The sequence below is a fragment of the Pongo abelii genome, chromosome 7 (genome assembly GCF_028885655.2).
Source record: "Pongo abelii isolate AG06213 chromosome 7, NHGRI_mPonAbe1-v2.0_pri, whole genome shotgun sequence".
Lineage (NCBI taxonomy): Eukaryota > Metazoa > Chordata > Mammalia > Primates > Hominidae > Pongo > Pongo abelii.
This window is the reverse complement of record NC_071992.2, coordinates 139423917-139442914: the sequence shown is the minus strand read 5'-3', so window position 1 is coordinate 139442914 and position 18998 is coordinate 139423917. Positions and strand designations below refer to the sequence as shown.

The 18998-nt window shown below is 36.6% G+C and overlaps 1 protein-coding gene across 16 annotated transcripts in view; it reads right to left on the bottom strand.

Annotated features, from left to right (window-relative positions):
- TBC1D31 (TBC1 domain family member 31) overlaps positions 1-18998 on the bottom strand; it is a 96047-nt gene that overhangs the window by 46197 nt on the left and 30852 nt on the right. For 12 of the 16 annotated variants that reach the window (XM_054560852.2, XM_024250535.3, XM_063726275.1 and 9 more), the window contains 4 exons: positions 14638-14814; positions 10688-10767; positions 10469-10615; positions 7-140 (listed from right to left, as the gene is read on the bottom strand). In XM_054560852.2, the coding sequence (XP_054416827.2) occupies positions 7-140; positions 10469-10615; positions 10688-10767; positions 14638-14814 (538 nt within the window). 16 annotated transcript variants of the gene reach the window in all.

Below are 18998 nucleotides of genomic sequence, written 5' to 3'. Positions count from 1 at the left end.
ACTTACTTATGAGAGTAGCAATAACTTCAAAACAGATGAGTTGGTTGTTCTGGAATAATTTTACAAATGGAAATGCCAAGAGTGGAAGATACGGTGTGTCACTAAAAATGACAGACCAGTGAGCTAATGCAGATAAGGTTCTGTGAATAAAATAACTTAGCATTAAAATTTATTTGAATAAATAATATCTTCACATGATAAAAATTTGATACAAAAAGTATATTTGGTGAAAATTCTTCCTTGTATCCCTATCATCTAGTTCACCTCTCCAGAAGTAACCACTGTTAAAAGTATAAATCCTTTCTTAAAAAACCACAAATGGTAGTATATTATAAAAATTGTTCTGTACTTTGCATTTTTCAATTAATGGTATCTTGGAAACAGTTTATATCAGTATATGCAGAACTTCCTTACGACATTTTACAGATGGATATGACAGCTTTGTACCGATACACCTTCATTTCTCTTTTTTTCTTTTGTTTTCCCGAAACAGGGCCTCGCTGTGTCACCCAGACTGGAATGCAGTGGCACAATCATGGCTCACTGCAGCCTTAAACTCCTAGGCTCAAGTGGTCCTCCTGCCTCAGTCTCCTGAGTAGCTGGGCCTACAGGTGTATGTATGTCACTATGCCTGGCTAATCTTTTTTGCGGGTAGAGACAGGGTCTCACTATATTACCCAGCCTGGTCTCAAACTCCTGGGCTCGAGCAATCTTCCCGCCTCAGCTTCCCAAAGTGCTGGGATTAGAGGCGTGAGCCATTAGAGGCGTGAGCCACTGTGCCCATCCACCTTCATTTCTTTAACATGATCCCTATCGTAGGGCATTTGCTTCCAGTCTTTCATAAGCAATGCGGTGCTTAATGCCACTGTATGTACCGTACAGTGTGTATCATTCTTCACATGAGAATACAGACTTGGAAATTCCTAAAGTGGCATTGCTGAGTCAAGAATACGTGCATTTGCAATTTTGAAAGTCAGTGCCAAATTGGCCCCTACAAAAAGTGTCTATTTACGTTCCTATGACTCGCGTAAAGGGATGCCTGTTTTTCATACTCTTGCCAGCATATTATCAACGATTTTTAAAAAACCTTTAATCTAGGTGAGAAATGGTACTTCAATGTAGTTCCAATTGGCATTACTCTTTCTATGAGAAAGATTAAGCATCTTTTCATGCTTAAGAACCACTTCTAGGCTGGGCACAGTGACTCATGCATGTTATCCCAACATTTTGGGGGGTTGAGGCAGGAGGACTGCTTAAGCCCAGGATTTTGAGACCAGCCTGGGCAACAGAGCGAGACCTCATCTCTACAAAAAATTTTAAAAATTAGCCAGGTGTGGTGGCACACACCTACTACTCAGGAGACTGAGGCAAGAGGATTGCCTAGGTCCAGGAGTTTGTGGCTGCAGTGAACTGTAGTCACACCACTGCACTCCAACCTGGGTGACAGAGCAAGATCCTGTCTCTAAAACAAAAAACAAAAATAAATAGAAAGAACCATTTTACCACTGTGAACTGTATATTAAATTGTTTATCCATTTTTTTTTACTGGCTGGTCCTTTACATGTTTATTTATATAAGCGCTTCATACATTAAAGAAACCAGCGTTTCATTCGTCATGTTTTACATATGTTTTTTTCAGTTTTACATGAGTCTTTGTTTTGGAAATTATTTTTACATGTAGAGATTTTTATTCTTATCAACCTCTTCTGGATATGTCATACTTAGAAAGGCCTTCATTACCTCTGGGATTATAATTCTCCCACATGTACTTCTAATACCTGTACTGTTAATTTCCTTTTTTTAACTTTCTGTTTTGAAATAGTTTTAGATTTACAAAAAAAACTGCAAAAATAGTAGTGTTATTGTATACCTTTGGCCTAAATTCCCCTAATGTTAACATCTTGCACATAGTACAATGATCAGTACTAAGAAATTAACACTGGCACGATGCTATTCACTAAATTATGGACTTTACTCAGATTTTACCATTTTTCCACTGATATCATTTTTCCGTTATTTCTTTCATTTCACCAACCCCAGATTCAACATTACATGTGTTTTGTCTCTCTAGTTTCTTCCAATGTGAGAGTTCCTTAGTTTTTCCTTATTTTTCATGACGATGCGATTTTTGAGGAATATCAGTTATTTTCTAGATTGTTCCTCAATTTGGGTTTGTCTGATACTTATGATTAGAATGAGGTTACATATTTTTGGCAAGAATATCACAAAAGTGATGTGCATCATATTGACGTCTTATTACCAGTAATTTTATTTATTTAATTTTTGAGATAGGTTCTCACACTGTTGCCCAGGCTGGAGTGTAGTGGTGCTATCATGGCTCACTGCAGCCTTGAATCTCCACGCTCAAGGAATTCTTCCACTTCAGCCACAAGTAGCTAGGACTATAGGTGTGTGCCACCACACTCAATTAATTTTTAAAAATTTTTTGTAGAGGTGGGTTTCTGCCATGTTTCCCAGGCTGGTCTCAAACTCCTGGGCAAGTGATCAGCCCACCTTGGCCTCTCAAAATGCTGGGATTAGAGGCATGAGCCACCACTCCCGGTGTACTAGTGATTTTAAATGTGCTTACTTGGTTAAGCTGGTATCTGCTGAGTTTATCTACTATAAAATTACTATTTTTCCATTTGCCATTAATAACTATCTTGGGGGAGATATTTTAAGACTATGCAAATATCCTGTTAATCCTAGAATTTTTTTTTTTTTTTTTTTTTTGAGACAGAGTCTCACTCTTTCACCCAGGCCGAGTACAGTGGCGTGATCTTGGCTCACTGCAGCCTCCACCTCCCGAGTTCAAGCGATTTTCCTGCCTCAGCCTCCCAAGTAGCTGGGATTACAGGTGTGCACCACCATGCCCAGCGAATTTTTGCATTTTTAATAGAGACATAGTTTCATCATGTTGGCCAGGCTGGTCTCTAACTTCTGACCTCAGGTGATCCACTCATCTTGACCTCCCAAAGTGCTGGGATTGCAGGCGTGAGCCACTGTGCCTGGGCACCCCTAGAACTTTTGTCCAGTAATTTTAGCATCAATTTGTGGATCTTGCCTCCAACAATTATCACTGTGGTGTTCCAATGGTGATTTTCTATATCTCTAATTCCTTCTATATTTATTAGAACTGTCCCTTCTCCCTCATTTATATCTTTATTTATTCAATTATTTATGTCAGGATGAACTCATGGATATTTATTTTATTCTGTAAGTTACAATTGATTGTTATTTATTTTGTTCCTCAAATTGTTCCAGCTTTGGCCACTGGAAACTTTTAGGTTGAGTCATGTGCCCTTGTGACATGCCCATCCTTTCTGAGCACTTCCTTACTTTATGGCACTAAAAGATTCTTCAGGTTCATCTTGTATTTTCCCCATACCAGTAGGTGCGCTCACTGTTACCAGGGTGTCATTGCTAGGCCTTCTCGGTAGACAGAGCTTGGAAACATATGCATGTATACTAACTCCTGCATACATACATATCTATATTTCTTTCTGTGTCTATTTATCTGCATATACGTTAAGAACTAATGCTATTGATTCCAATCAACTACTGCAAGATTCATTCTAGCCCTCTTGCTACTTATCTTCTTTCTCTGAGGGTAAGAAACCTGGCTCTCATCTCTATTTAGCTATTTGTATACAGGAAGTGGCTTCTACACATAAAGTAGTTTCAGACTTGCTAACTCCACATTTATTTCTAATACTCTGATGGTTTTGTTTTTTTAAAAAGGAATTAAATCTTTAGTTCAAGCAGAATTTATATGGTGTAAGATATGAGGTATGCTTTCAACTTTTTCTAGATGGCTAGCTAGTTATTCCATGTCATTTACTAAATAACCTATCTTTTCTTCATTACTTTGAAATGACATCTTTAAAAACAAGTCAATTTTGGAATGTAGCTGGGTCTATTGTTAGACTCTGCATATCTATTTATATGTCAGCAGCAATTTCAGTACTTTATAATAGCTTTTAATATTTTTAAGGCTAATTCCCTTTCATTACTGTTCAAATATAAATTATTTTTTTGAGTATACTTTATAGTTAACGTGGCAAGCAGAATAATGCAAACTGCCTCCCTTCCCAAAAGATGTCCATGCTCTAATCCCTGTAATCCATGAAGATATTATTTTACATGGGATTTTGCAGATATGATTAAGTTAAGCACCTTGGGATGAGGGCATTAATCCTGGACTACCTGGGTAGGTCCAATCTAATCACACAGGTCCTTAATATCAAAGAACCCCCTCCTGGTTGTGGTGAGAGGGAGATACGACTACAGAGGAATGGTTAGAGAGGCGCTTTGAAGACAGAGAAGGTGGGCCGAAGTCATGAAATATGGGAAACCTGCAGAAGCTGGATAAGGCAAAGAAAAGGATTCTCTCCAGAGCCTCTAGAAAGGAATGTGGCCCTGCTGACACTCTGATTTTAGCCCAGTGAGATCCAACCCATGGTGAACTTCTGCCTACCAAACTCTAAGGATAAATTTGTGTTGATTTTAAGCCACTACATGTGTGGTAATTTGTTATAGCGGCAATAGAGAACTAATATAGTTAATGGAGTTAATAAGCTATGTCAGACATTTTTTATTATTCGATACAATACTCAGAACAACCCCAGGAGGGAGGGATTAGCATCATTACTGAGCCTAGGAAATGGAATTCCAGAGAATGTAAGCAAATCCTCATTGTTGGAAGGGCTAGAAATCAACCTAAAAACAAGAACATGTTCTCCTAAGGATAGTACTTTCATAATTACAGAAGTTACATATTCAACGGTGAGTTCCCATCTTTTGACTGACTCTCAGACTGACAACAAATAAAGACTGATAACATCCAGTGTCGGTGAAAACACAGTAACACTGGCATTTCTCAGGGCTGGCAGAATTTTCTGAGAGAATAAATGAATGATTTGACCTAGTAGTTTCAATTCTAGAAGTCTACACAAAAATATTCACACAAGATATTTATAAGGGGTGTTTATTATAATTGTCTGAAAAGCCAATAAATGTAAAATAACCTAAATGTCAATTAACAAGATGAAGACTTAAATCCTGAAACGTCCATTCATGTGCATTTTTTAGAAGGAAGTAAACCTACATATACTGAGAGAAAGAGGTCCATGATAGACTTGAAAGTAAAAAAGAAGATAAGCGGCAAAATAGTATGTATAGTATGATTCCATTTTTGTTAAATGTATGTGAATACTTTTGCATTATATACATACAAAAATATCTACACAAAAGTAAACCAAACAATTACCTCTAGCAAGTCAAATTGGGGCTGGAAGAGGTGCTGATTTTTTCTTTATCATCTTCTGTACTGTTTGAATTATTTTACAAAGAAGGTATATTCTTTTTGTCATTTAAAATGAATAAAGTTACTTTTGAAAATACTCTATCACAGGCTGGGCGCAGTGACTCACACCTGTAATCCCAGCACTTTGGGAGGCCGAGGCGAGCAGATCACCTGAGGTCAGGAATTCCAGACCAGCCTGGCAAACTTGGTGAAACCCTGTCTCTATTAAAAACACAAAAAATTAGCCAGGTGTGGTTGGGGGTGCCTGTAGTCCCAGCTACTCTGGAGGCTGAAGCAGGAGAATCACCCGAACCTGGGAGGTGCAGGTTACAGTGAGCCAAGATGGCACCACTGCACTTCAGCCTGGGCAGCAGAGTGGAAACTCCATCTCAAAAACAACAACAACAAAAACAAACAAACAAACAGAAAACAACAACAAAAAACTGTATCACAAAAAATTCCAAACATATATAAAACTAGAAAGCATAATCATGCCCCACGAGCCGGTCACCTGGCTCCAACAATAAATCCACATTTTATTATACTTCTTTCATTGACTACATCCCCTCAATTTTTGGCTAGACTATTGTAAACCAAATCCCAGACATCATGCCACTTTATTCTTTAATAAAGAAGTCTACAACTCTTTAAAAAAGTGGGGGAGGGATGATTTTCTTATATAGTCACAACACCGCTGTAATGTAAATAAAATTAACAATTATTTTGCAGTACTGTTTCATAATCAGGCAAGACCCAAATTTCCCCAATTGTCTAAACAAGACTCACTCATTGATCCATTTTTGTAGCAGAAAAAAAAGGCTCACTCACTGAATTTGGTTATCGCCCTTAAATCTCTATCTCTTTTAATGTAGAATAATCCTTCCCTTTTGTTAAGTTACAATTTTGAATTTTAGTAGACACAGAAATGTAAAATTTTAATTTAAAAATTTAGAAAAACAAATTTAAGAAACAACAAAAAAATTGCTGTGAAGCCTTAACTAAACTAGGATTATAATTTGAAGTACACATACACAGAATTAGAGTTACAATGGTAACTTTAATTGTAAATGTACTAGTAGGCATATAAGTGTAGAAAGCATAACACCTTATTACATTTTATGAGAAACTTCAAATGATATGAGCAACCTCTTGTCACTTTAGGAAGATCTTTTGGAAAATACATCTCAAGAAGGTCCCCATGTATACACTGTATTTAGGTAGAAAACATCAAAATTATTTCTCTGATAATTTGAATTTTTAATCAAATTTATAGCTTACACTATGATATTAAAAGTGTTACCTCACTCTTTCCCAAAAAGCAGAGCAGTGTAATAATTAAATTCGTTTGCTCTTAATGTGAATGTGAACAGAACTTAATGAAAGAGTGAAAAAATCCTAAAATATTCTGTTTTTAAGTTGTACTACTGGGGATAAGGAAGAAGCATCAACAAGTACCCAAGAAAGGCATTCATAATTTAGAAAGTCTAAAATCCTAGGATACGCAAAAATTATAAGAAATTTTAGATACCTTAAACAATTACTTGAGTAACTTTTACTTATTGATAAAATCAGTTCTTCATTCCCTAAAGTGAGGGGGTCAACAGAAGGAGAAAATGTTTTCTACCTTGTCCTCTGAACTCAGGAAATTTATTATTTCAGAAGAATGCACAAAATCGTCATTTTTGAAGTAATGTACTCTCCTCTTTTAATTCCTTTGGCATCTGATGAGAGACTTCACTTTCTAACCAAGATATTTACGGCTCTCAACCTAGAATATGAACCTAAAAAGCAAAGGCAAGGCACTGACGGTCTACACTGCTATTTTGACAAACGTCTGAACTGTGATGTTATCTTATACACAGACATGAAGCATAGTAAGTGTGAAGACCAAATAGAAAAAGTAAGCAAATTCCCATCTCTAAGTCATCTCTTAACAAAGTTATCTGATGTTTTCTGTAATCGAAAACGGCAGTGTATTATGTATTTACCCTTTGACTCAGCATCTCAAATTTATGAATCCATTCCAAAGATACACTTAATAGAAAAAGACTAACGGGCCAAACTAATTAATGCAGCATGCTTGTGACAGCAGAAGATTGAAAATAATCTACATGTTCATTAATAAGGGACAGGCCAAATAAATGATGGTGCATTTGCACCACGGTGCATAATGCAGGTATAAAAAAAGATGAATATTTCTGTATATTGCTTTAAAATGATATCCAGAATATGTTGTTAAATTTAAAAAGCAGAGTACAGAAAAGTGTAATAGTATACAACCATTTACCTAAGAAGGTAAATACAAACATATTTGTAAATACAAATAAGATATTTGCTAAAAGGATGACTTATTGGGAGAAGAAGTAATAGGACAAAGGAAACAGAAGTCAGCCTGTTCTGAATGTACCTTATTTTGTAGATTTGATTTAGAAACATGTAAATGTTTTATAAAAGTATAAAACAAAATAAATTAAATACAAAAATTTTTCAAAAAACTAAAAACAAATGAAACAAATTAACCTGTGTAGTGAGCTAGTGGCATTATCATATGAAGAGGAGTTATTTCAAGTCATTTTAAAACAATAATTTGGGCTGGGTGTGGTGGCTCACACCCGTAATACCAATACATTAATACCAATACATTGGTGGTAGAGGCAGAAGGATCACTTGAGCCCAGGAGATCCAGATGAGCCTGGGCCACACAGTAAGACTTCATCTCTACTTAAAAAAAAAAAAAAATAAACTAGCCAGGCATGGTGGTGCACACCTGTAGCAGCTACTTGGGAGGCTAAGGTGGGAGGATCATTTGAGCCCAGGAGTTTGAGGTTACAATTAGCTATGATTATGCCATTGCACTCCAGCCTGAGTGACAGAGCGAGGCCCTGTCTCAAAAAACAAAAACAAAAATGAAAACAATAATTTGATTATATATGCCTAGTGGGATATAACCTAAGGACAAAAAGAACTATAAAAGATATTTTGAACTGCTTTCAATAATCATAATATTCACATTGTTATTATTTAGTTATATAGTTTTTATTATACAGCATACATATATGGAGCTTAAAAACCATTGTGTGAGTGTGCGTGTGTATGTGTGTTAAAGAAAATAAGGAATTATGTCAATGCTGTTAGAAATCAAGATTTTTAGCATAAGAAAAAAAGATACAAATATAAAATCAAAGCAGCTATGCAAATTTGTAATCTTAAATCTGAATTGAAAATATTAGTATGAACTCCTGGTTCTATGCACTGAAAAGGTCTATATGTTCAATCTGAGTTCATAATCAATGCACTGATCGCTCTGGGGAGCTCCAAGGTAATCAGTTTACTATTCTGAAAACTGTTTAAAAAAAAAGATACCAAGCATTTAACTTGCCTTTTCCTACATGGGTTGTATCTTCTGGTAACCAAATAGTTGATCCTAAGAACTTCTTCTTTGGAGAAATTTCCCAGTTTATAAAATGAGAAGGAACAGAATTATATTATCACTGTTTTGCTAATCTCTGGTGAAATAATGGATCTAGGCAATAATCATCAATGGACAACAACATCACCAAAAGAGAGACAGCCAAATATTGGTATTAATTATAATCCGCCTAACAGAAGTACATAAAACCACCTAGGAAGTTTTCTTGCAAGCCAAAGAAACAAATACCAAAGTGGGGAAATAAAAACTTTGACTCAGATCAAGCCCCTAGCTCTAACTGTCAGTTTATAGTAAATTCAGGAGAAAGAGAAACATGTTAAACAATACTATGAAATAAAATCAGCAAAATCCAGAACATAGAGGGCTGTATGGGTTAAATGACCTGGTTCCTTCCAACAAACAAATTGTAAGAAAAAAAGAGGTATCAGAGTCTATAGATTAATCTCAGTGGGGTATCAATCAAATGTAATGTGTACATGTTGTTTGAACCCTGATTTGAACAAGTTTACATAAGAAAATTTTTAAGACAGAGGAATGCTGATTGAATATTTGAACATACTGAAGAATTATTAATTCTTTTTTGTGTGTCAGTATGATAGTGTACTTATGTTAAAGAAAAAGAGTCCTTATCCTTTAGGGATACATACGTATATATTTAGCAGGGGGAGTGTGTGTATGCTGGGATGTGTGGTGTAGAGTGAGTGGGACTATTCACCCAACATGATTGGCTATGAGTTGGCAATTGTTGAAGCTGGGTGATGGGCTTGGGGATATTTGTTACATTATTTTTTATTCATGCTTGAAATTTTTCATAATAAAAATTATTTTTTAAAAAAGTCTTTGGCTCTGGAACCTGGGCTTAATCTTAGCTCTATCACTGCTGTGACTTGATCATATTTCCTAGTCGCTCTATGCCTTAGTTTCTTTATCTATAAGTCAAATGTGCCTAACACATGAAAAGCATGTTAAAGGATGAGCTACTGTTATTATTAACATTTACTGGATGCTTCCTAGGAATGGACTCTAGCATATGCATTCTAAAAGAGATTCTCATCTAATTTTCCCAATAGTCTTATGATGTTGGTGTTATTACCCCCACTTTTAGATAAAAAAAATTAAGGCTAAGAAGTAAAATAACACGTCTTACATCACAATCATTAAGTGGTAGAATAAGAATTCAAAACTAGGTCTTTTGCCTTCAAATTCAAAGCTCTTTCCACTATGCCTCTTTGTTCTTTTTTTTTTTTTTTTTTTTTTTTTTGAGATGGAGTCTTGCCCTGTCGCCCAGGCTGGAGTACAATGGCATGATCTCAGCTCACTGCAACCTCTGCCTCCCGGATTCAACCGATTCTCCCTGCCTCAGCCTCCCGAGTAGCTGGGATTACAGATGCCCGCCACCACACCCAGCTAATTTTTGTATTTTTAGTAGAGATAGGTTTTGCCATGATGGCCAGGCTGGTCTCCAACTCCTGACCTCAGCTGATCTGCCCGCCTTGGCCTCCCAAAGTGCTGGGATGTTCTTTTAGATTAACTGAAAGAGTCCTATTTTCTAGAACACAACACAAACTATATTCACATGTAATATATGTGTATGTACATTTTTAAAATTAAACCAACATATCACACAAGGATAATCAAACTCACAAAACAATATTTTATAAACAGCAGATTTTGTAACATTGCAATTATTAGTTACAGGTCTCATACACATTGCTGCAATATATAGAACATACCTCTGTAATACTCTGAGTAGCTTCCTACTTTTGATAGGGTATTTCTTCTGAAGGTTGAGAAACGCCACATGAGTCCCCTTATCTATGAGGGTACTAAACGCAGTATGATTTTCAGGCAGTTGTAGCAGAGAGCGCCAAATGAACATTCTGAAATAAAAATATATTTTAATCCCCCCAATTTGTTTAAAACTGATGTAACATACAGAATTTAAATTGTACCTGTATTTTGTTGGATATTCACCATAGCCTTTTAATAAGATTTGTAAACGCTTTTTGTTTAATCCATCTGGTAATTCATTCTACAAAGAAAAAGACAATATTAATAAATGACATAATCATTAAAACTGAAAAGGTGACAAATGGTAATCTAGTCCACAGTGACTTCCCAACTTTAGAAAACAACACATAGTAAGACATATTTGTGTACCATAGGTCTTTTCCCCACTCCCCTCTCTCCCTCTCTTGAGCATGCATATACATAGCCAATAAAGTTCACGATCTAGTACCTTCCCGAAACGAGCTTGACAAACTTTTTCTGTAAAGGGCCATGATATGCTTTGGCTCTGTGTCCCCACTCAAATCTCATCTTGAATTACAATCCCCACAATCCCCATGCGTTGAAGGAGGGACCTGGTGGGAGGTGACTGGATCACGGGCGTAGTTCCCCTATGCTGTTCTCATGATAGTGAGTTCTCATGAGATCTGATGGTTTTGTTAAGTGTTTGTCAGTCTCTCCTCCACATATTCCTCTCTCTCCTTCTGCTGCCTTGTGAAGAAGGTACCCGCTTCCCCTTCACCTTCTGCCATGATTATAAGTTTCCAGAGGCCTCCACAGCCATGTGGAACTGTGAGTCAATTAATCCTCCTTTCTTTACAAATTGCTCAGTCTCAGGTAGTATTCTTTATAGCAGTGTGAAAACGGACTAATACAGGCCAGTTAGTAAATATTTTAGGTTTTGTGGGCCAAGAAGAAAAATCAAAATGATATATTTATATATAACCACTTAAAAATGCACAAACCATTCTTAACTTGAATAGCCAAATTAGGCCCATTGGCTGTCATCTGGGACCCCTGCATCAAGAGCAATCCACTCTGACAGCTCCTCCTCCATCTCTCTCTTTCCTTAAAATTCTAGGCAATTCCTAGCATTAAAGCATCAAGGAGAAGTCTGGCAGAAAAACATGTGGGAGTTTATCATTTTATCCTAACAGACATCAGCTCCCGCTGATAGTCCCTCATATTTAAGACTTCTAAGTCAATTTTTATCTTAATAAAAAATATTTTATATAATTTAGGATTATAAAGCTGTTTTCATATATTATCTCAACTGGATCTAACAACTATATGAAACAGATGAAATGTCTTCCTTTATTTGAGAAAATGGGAAAATCAGAGGAGTTTGGTGCATTGCTTATGGTCACAAATCTGCTAAATCTTGGCTCAAGACTCGAAGCCAGACTTTCTGATTTAGTTTAGTGCTCTTTTTACCACAAGAAACAGGTAGTCCAATGTAAGAGAAAGGTGAAGGGAAAACCCAAGATGATGGTGAATGAAGATACTTGAGTGCCATGTTAAAGGTACAGAGGGCAACTAGAACAAATGAGAGCAATATGATCCAGGAAGACTGACTTCGTCATCAAGATACCTGCTGCCATTGAAGCTTCTTTTTAAACAAAGAAAAAGATGCCCTGGAGAGTTTGGCCTCAATTTGATCTGTCCTTGTCTTGACCATGAGCTGATAAAGTTCCTTCTTTCCTTTCCACGTGCTAATGCAAAGATTAGTTGAGGACTTGCACTTCACCCCATCGAAGTGTTCTACTTTGACCTACTTTTTAGAGCTAGCTATGGTTTCCTTGGAAGCAGCTCCATTCCTTGACATATTTCCGTAGGATATCCACATTTGATCCACACTACAATGCTGCCAGATACCCTGACATGATGAGCCTTTTACTTCCTGAAGTTACTCATGACCATTCCCACTAGTTTTCCCAGAAAAGGTCCTGCAAACTCTGAAGCCAGAACATCTCAGAGATACCATTCAGCTTATCTTTGCATTAAAGCATTCATTAAATAGGAGCAATATTGCCCAATCTTTACACAACTAGGCTAGGCTTGTGTCTGCTATTCAGTTTTTTCTTTAAAGAAATAATATTTTGTTTAGAGTTACATGAAGAGGTTATAAAACTATAAAGAAAATCAAGAGCATAATTAACACAAAAGTGAGGACAATGGTTATATATATGGGGTAGGGAGTAAAATGTGATGGGGGGATAAGCACACAGGGGGCTCCAAAGCTACAGTAATGCTCTATTTCTTCATGTGGAAATGGGTATGTGCAGAAAAAAGTGAACACAAGCCGGTCTGAACCTGCTACCCTTAGAAGGCTTACTTGCAAGGTCGGCCTTTGGCTGATGTCTACAAGTTGAATTTCAGGAAAGTTCTCACCATCCCCAGAACCAATAAAGAGTGGCTCATTGTGCTTAAACTGTTTGTACAATGTGGTTTATGCTGAATGCCCGCCTTCCTTCTGGGAGTCTGAAATTTGAAACCTGTTAAAACAGGGTACCTACAGAACCAGCCTCTAGTAAAAATCCTGGGCACCAGGTCTCTAATAAATTTCTCTGGTAGACAATACTTCACACATACTGCCACACATATTCACTGATGGAGGAATCAAGGATGTCCTGTGATTCCAGTGGGAGAAGATTCCTGGAACCTTGTGCCTGGTTTCTTCTGGACTTCACCCCATGTGTCTTTTCCCTTTGCTGATTTTGCTTTGCATCCTTTCCCTTTAATATATTATAGCTATGAATATGACTACATGCTGAGTCCTAATAAATCACCAAACCTAAGGATGGTCTTGCAGCTACCTGACACAGGATACACATGTAATCTTTTTATTACTTTTCATTAAGCTGTAATCTGTTTTAGACACTCTTCTGTGTTGTTGCAAGTTTTACAATTAAAAAATGCTTAAAGAAAAAAGAAGTTACAGTAGTCGCCACTGATTTGAGGAGGAAATGTTCCAAGATCCCTAGTGGATGCCTGAAACCTCAGATAACACTGAACCCTAAATATATTATGTTTTTCCCTATATATACATACCTATAATAAAGTTTAATTTATAAATTAGGCACAACAATAGATTAACAATCATAACTAATAATAAAATAGCACAATTCTGACAATATGTCAGTATCAGTACTTTTGTGCTCTACAGAACTTTTTAAAGTAAAATAAAGGTTATTGGAACACAAGCACTGTGATACTGTGACAGTAGATCTGATAACCAAGAGGCTACTGAGTGACTATGCTAGACAAAATGATGATTCATGTGCCAGGTGGAACAGAGCAAGATGGCAGGAGATTTCATCATGCTACTCAGAATGGCGTGCAATTTAAAACTTATGAATTGTTTATTTCTGAAATCTTCCTTTGAATATATTTGGACCACAGCTGATTACATGTAAACAAAACCATGGAAAGTAAAACCATGGATAAGGAAGGACATTGTATTAAAATCAATGTGAAAAGTATCAGGTATTATTAGTGAGAATATAGAGCAACTAGAACTCTCAAATACTGCTGGTAGGACTGTAAATCAACTACTTTTCAATCAACCACTTAGGAAAACTGACAGTATTTACTAAGTTAATCTACAGTGTATCAGTCGAGTAGTTATTCTGGGGTGGGTGGGGGTAAGGGAGGGAGAGCGTGGAATGGAGCAAGAAGCTAATGGTAATGTTCCAGTTTTTGATCTGGGTGCTGGTAACATGGTGTGTGCATTTTGTGAAAGTTCACTGAGCTCTATACTTAATGTGTACTTTGCATATGTGTGTGTATATATTTGTCATTAAAAAGTCTTAAAATCCCTTGAAAATAACGTAACTTCTCTATTAATAGCTATATTTTCTTTCTTTCTCAAAGTAATACGGCTGGGTGTGGCAGCTCATGCCTGTAATCACAGCACTTTGAGAGGCCAACGTGGGAGGATCACTTGAGCCAGGATTGAGACCAGCCTGTGCATAATTTAGGTTACAACTTTATTTTCTTCATTTATTCTTTCTTTAATTCCCAAGAGAAGGAAGAGTGGTGATGGCTTAGAAATCACAAGACTTGTCTACAGCAGAGTTATGACAAATAAAGTTTAATTACCAAATATTCTTACCTTTTTACTTTCAAAATCACCAGTCAGGTCTTGTTTTAATATTCTAGTTTGTATTTTGCTTTCCCTAGATTTTGCTGGCTGCTGTACTCTTCCTGATGTTACTTTCCTCTTAAGATCACTGGAACTCAGTTTATTCTTGGGCAAATCTTCAATAACTTTCACTAAAGGTGGAGGTGGCTAAATGGAAACATAAATATATATATTCTAATGGATATCCTTGGAAGATAGGCCTGTTAATATATGATTTTCAAAATTTGCTTTAATAACATGCCTTAATATGTAGAATTATTCTTCAGGCAAAAAACCTAAGTAAAATGTCTAGGAACATCTGCTTTGACTAATAAATCAAAGCAAATTTCTGCTGAATCCTTTTGAAGAACATAATAAAGATGCAAGATTAACAATAGCAATAAATATAATTATTCCTTGAAAGCTGGCCTTAAATCATTTAATACCAAATCATGTTTACACATACATGGTAAAGTTAGTATGGTGATTATTATCTACAGCAAAAAAGGTGCAGTTAGAGGTATGGCCCTCTAGAATTCTGACAGAAGTACCTTAATATTCTTTGGCGTCAAGTGAAATTTCTAAGAGGAAACTGCCAAATGACTTTCTTCTAGAAGCATGGAATCTCTGCCCCTCTATCCCTTGGTTAAATGTTTTAATCTGCTTAATGATCACTATTAGTTCCTTATTGTGTCAACAGCTTAAGCAGTTCAGACAATGTGACTTAGAACCTACACTTTCATTTTTATGGGGCCCATCAAATAGGGAAAAAAATCTGAACAACTTCAATTTACTTAAAGTAACATTACTCACTAGAACATTTTCTCCATAAATAATATTTTCTTTGAAATCAAAAGATCTTCTTCAAAGGAAGTGAGCAAATAAGGTAACTCAGGCTTTCTAAGTTCTAAATACAATTAAAACACAATGACCATTTACAGTTTATGATTCAATTCTTCAATTCATCTATGGGATGGGATTAATAGTGGTCTGACTTATGAATATTACCCATATTTAATATCCTTAAACTATTTTTTGACTTCAATCCATTCTTCTAAATTTTTATTAAAAACACGTATTTTCTCTGCAAGGTAAGCCACAGCCTGTGTTTACAAACAATAAATAGCACTTCAATGCTACGCTTGGGGACCACTTTAACAAGTAAAATCTTAACAAAAAGCTTCAAAATGCAGAAAAAAATGGCATTAAGTAGACCACAAAAAGGATACTTGTTTACACTATGAGAGCTGAAATTTACTAAAATTTTATTAAAATTATAAAATTTTATTAAAATTAAAATTTATTAAAATTTATTAAAATGTCACAATTTCCCCTGTTTGAGCCTTATCCTCTACCATGAAGTATAACCTCCCAAAAAAGAACCTGAGAAACAACCTGACTTGACATACCTTTGTAGTGTTAAACCTTCAACACGTAAGAATTCATTTACTCTATTACCACAATACCAGAAATTCTCCAATGACAAGAAAATAAAACTGGTAAAAATGGGACAAAGGTGAGTTATGATTTATAGAGAACATAGAGCTGAACATTAATGTAGCCTGGAACAGCCATAAAGACACTGATGGTACTGGGAATGTGTCAAAAAATAAAAAAGATAATTCTACTTGTATGCGAGCTTTTTATTCATGTGATCTCAATTTGCTCAACAGATAACAAGCAGAAAGGAACTCAATGACTCATTGTTACCATAGTTTTTCTCAGATCTCTGCCTGTCTCTATTAAGAAGGTTTGGCAAGGCCAGACGCAGTGGCTCATGCCTGTAATCCCAGCACTTTGGGAGGCCAAGGTGGGTGGATCACCAAGGTCAGGAGTTCAAGAGCAGCCTGGCCAACATGGTGAAACACCATCTCTACTAAAAAAACAAAAATTAGCCGGGCGTGGTGGCACGCGCCTGTAATCCCAGCTACTAGGGAGGCTGAGGCAGAAGAATTGTTTGAACCCAGGAGGCGGAGGCTGCAGTGAGCCAAGATCACACCACTGCACTCCAGCCTGGGCGACAGAGTGAGACTCCATCTCAAAAAAAAAAAGAAAAGAAGGTTTAGCTAGTACTGTAAAACTGACTATTCAGAGGCTGAAAACTCTCTCAGTAAGAGCAGATATTAATACATTTAAAAAATTTATTAATATATAGCACATATTATAATGTAAAAATATATTTATACAGTATACATAATGATATAAAGAGCAAAACAGCAGCAGAGTATAATCCCATATGTTTAGAGACAAGTATGCATACACACACGTGCGCATGCACACACACAAACATATATGTAGAGTTAATTCTCGCTATTTGCAGTGGTTCTATAAAGTCACCATGAACACTCAATTAGTGAATACTGAAACACTGCTCCTAGGGGAAACAAGGAGTCAGGTTCCTGAGAGCCTCGTTAATCAATCAATACATACATGTGTGTTTCTGTTTAAAGACATCTTATTTAATACATATTGCTGATTCCTTATCATTGAACTCACAGCTTAGCACTATAACTCATTCCTGAATGAGTTTATCTAACACACGTATTTTCTCTGTAAGGTAAGCCACAGCCTTCCTGTGTTTAGAAACAATAAATAGCGCTTCAGCGTTACGCTTGGGGACCACTTTAAACAGTAAAATCTTAACAAAAAGCTTCAAAATGCAAAAAAAAACTGGTATTAAGTAGACCACAAAAAGGATACTTGTTTACACTATGAGAGCTGAAATAAGAAGACAGAGTGTTGCCTCGTTTGACTTCAGCTGGGAACAAGGGTATCTGGTGACTCAAATTTTCACTGCTCTGTGCATGTCCCTGAATGACCATGAAAGCACTGCAACTATTAATTTTGAAGTTACAAATAAATTTTAGTGAGTAGGTGAATTCTCATGTATAGAATGCACAAATAATGAGGAGTGACTATATATATTTACGCACATAGAAAAGAAATTGGGAACGTATAAATCAGAATCATCTGAGAATGGTGAGACTTTCATTGATTTGTATTTGTCTGTTTGCTATTCTGTATATTCTTATTTTTTTCTGCAATAAGACACTACTTGTATAATTTTTTAAAAGATAAAACAAAAAGGAGGAGGCACAAACTTTTTTTTAGAATAAAAAAAGGTGGCAAACGCCACTCCAAATGCACCCAATCTCATGTGATCTTGGAAGAATTGGAACACCCAGAACTGCTAGTTACTCGCTGTGTGATTAATTTTGAGCATGAACTTCTTCCTGTGTAAAATGAAAGGGTCAGACCAGGTGATCATCAAAGTCTCTGTTAGAGCTACCAAGGTGCAATTCCAGACTGGAAGACACATGGACAATATGACTGGTTAGCTGGGGGAATTTTAGATAACCAAAGAGAAGTGAGGCATGCATTTTAGTGAAATGGATGGTGTGGATAATAGTTGCAGAAATAAGGATGGTCTCTATGGGGATAATGAGGGAAGCTATAAGTTCGAGGGAATAAGTTAGACAGGTAGACAAGATTAGAGAGAACACTGAGAGGCAGGCAGGCAAAGGAAGGAAGCCACTTAATTCAACAGGCAAAGGAAGGAAGCCACTAAAGTAGCATTAATTAAGAAATGATGATGAATTATTTTAGAAGATGGAAGGATGGGCAGGGCAAGCACTGAGGGCTCTGAGTTTAAGATATTTCTTTAAATTACCATTAGTCCAGAGTAGTTAATGAAGACCAATACAAGGATAGCAATTATGGAAGTGGAGAGCAGATAGCACATTTATAGATATTTCAAATTTAAGAAGCTGGGCTGGGCGTGGTGGCTCACACCTGTAATCCCAGTACTTTGGGAAGCCAAAGCGGGCGGATCATGAGGTCAGGAGTTTGAGACCAGCCTGACCAACACGGTGAAACCCCATCTTTACTAAAAATACAAAAATTAGCAGGGCATGGTGGCGCGCGCCTGTAATCCCAGCTACTCAGGAGGCTGAGGCAGGAGAATCGCTTGAACCCGGGAGGCAGAGGTTGCAATGAGCCAAGATCGCACCATTGCACTCCAGCCTGGGCAATAAGAGCAAAACTCCGTCTCAAAAAAAACAAAACAAAAACAAAAACAAAAACAAACAAGTTATATGACTTAGTATTGACTGGATTTAGAAAATAAAGGCATAGGAAGTCATAGAGCTTCAAGGTTTCTAGCCTACGAGATGGGAAGAAAACATGAGAGAGAATTGAAGAAAGAAGAACTCTTTTGGGAAGGAGATAATGAGTAACACCTAAATGAGAGACATCAAACGGAGATGTCCCTCACGAAGGCAGCAATTTAAGAATGGAGCATATGTGAGAAATCAAGGCCAGAGATGTGGCTTTGGGAGTTAAGAGCCACAAAA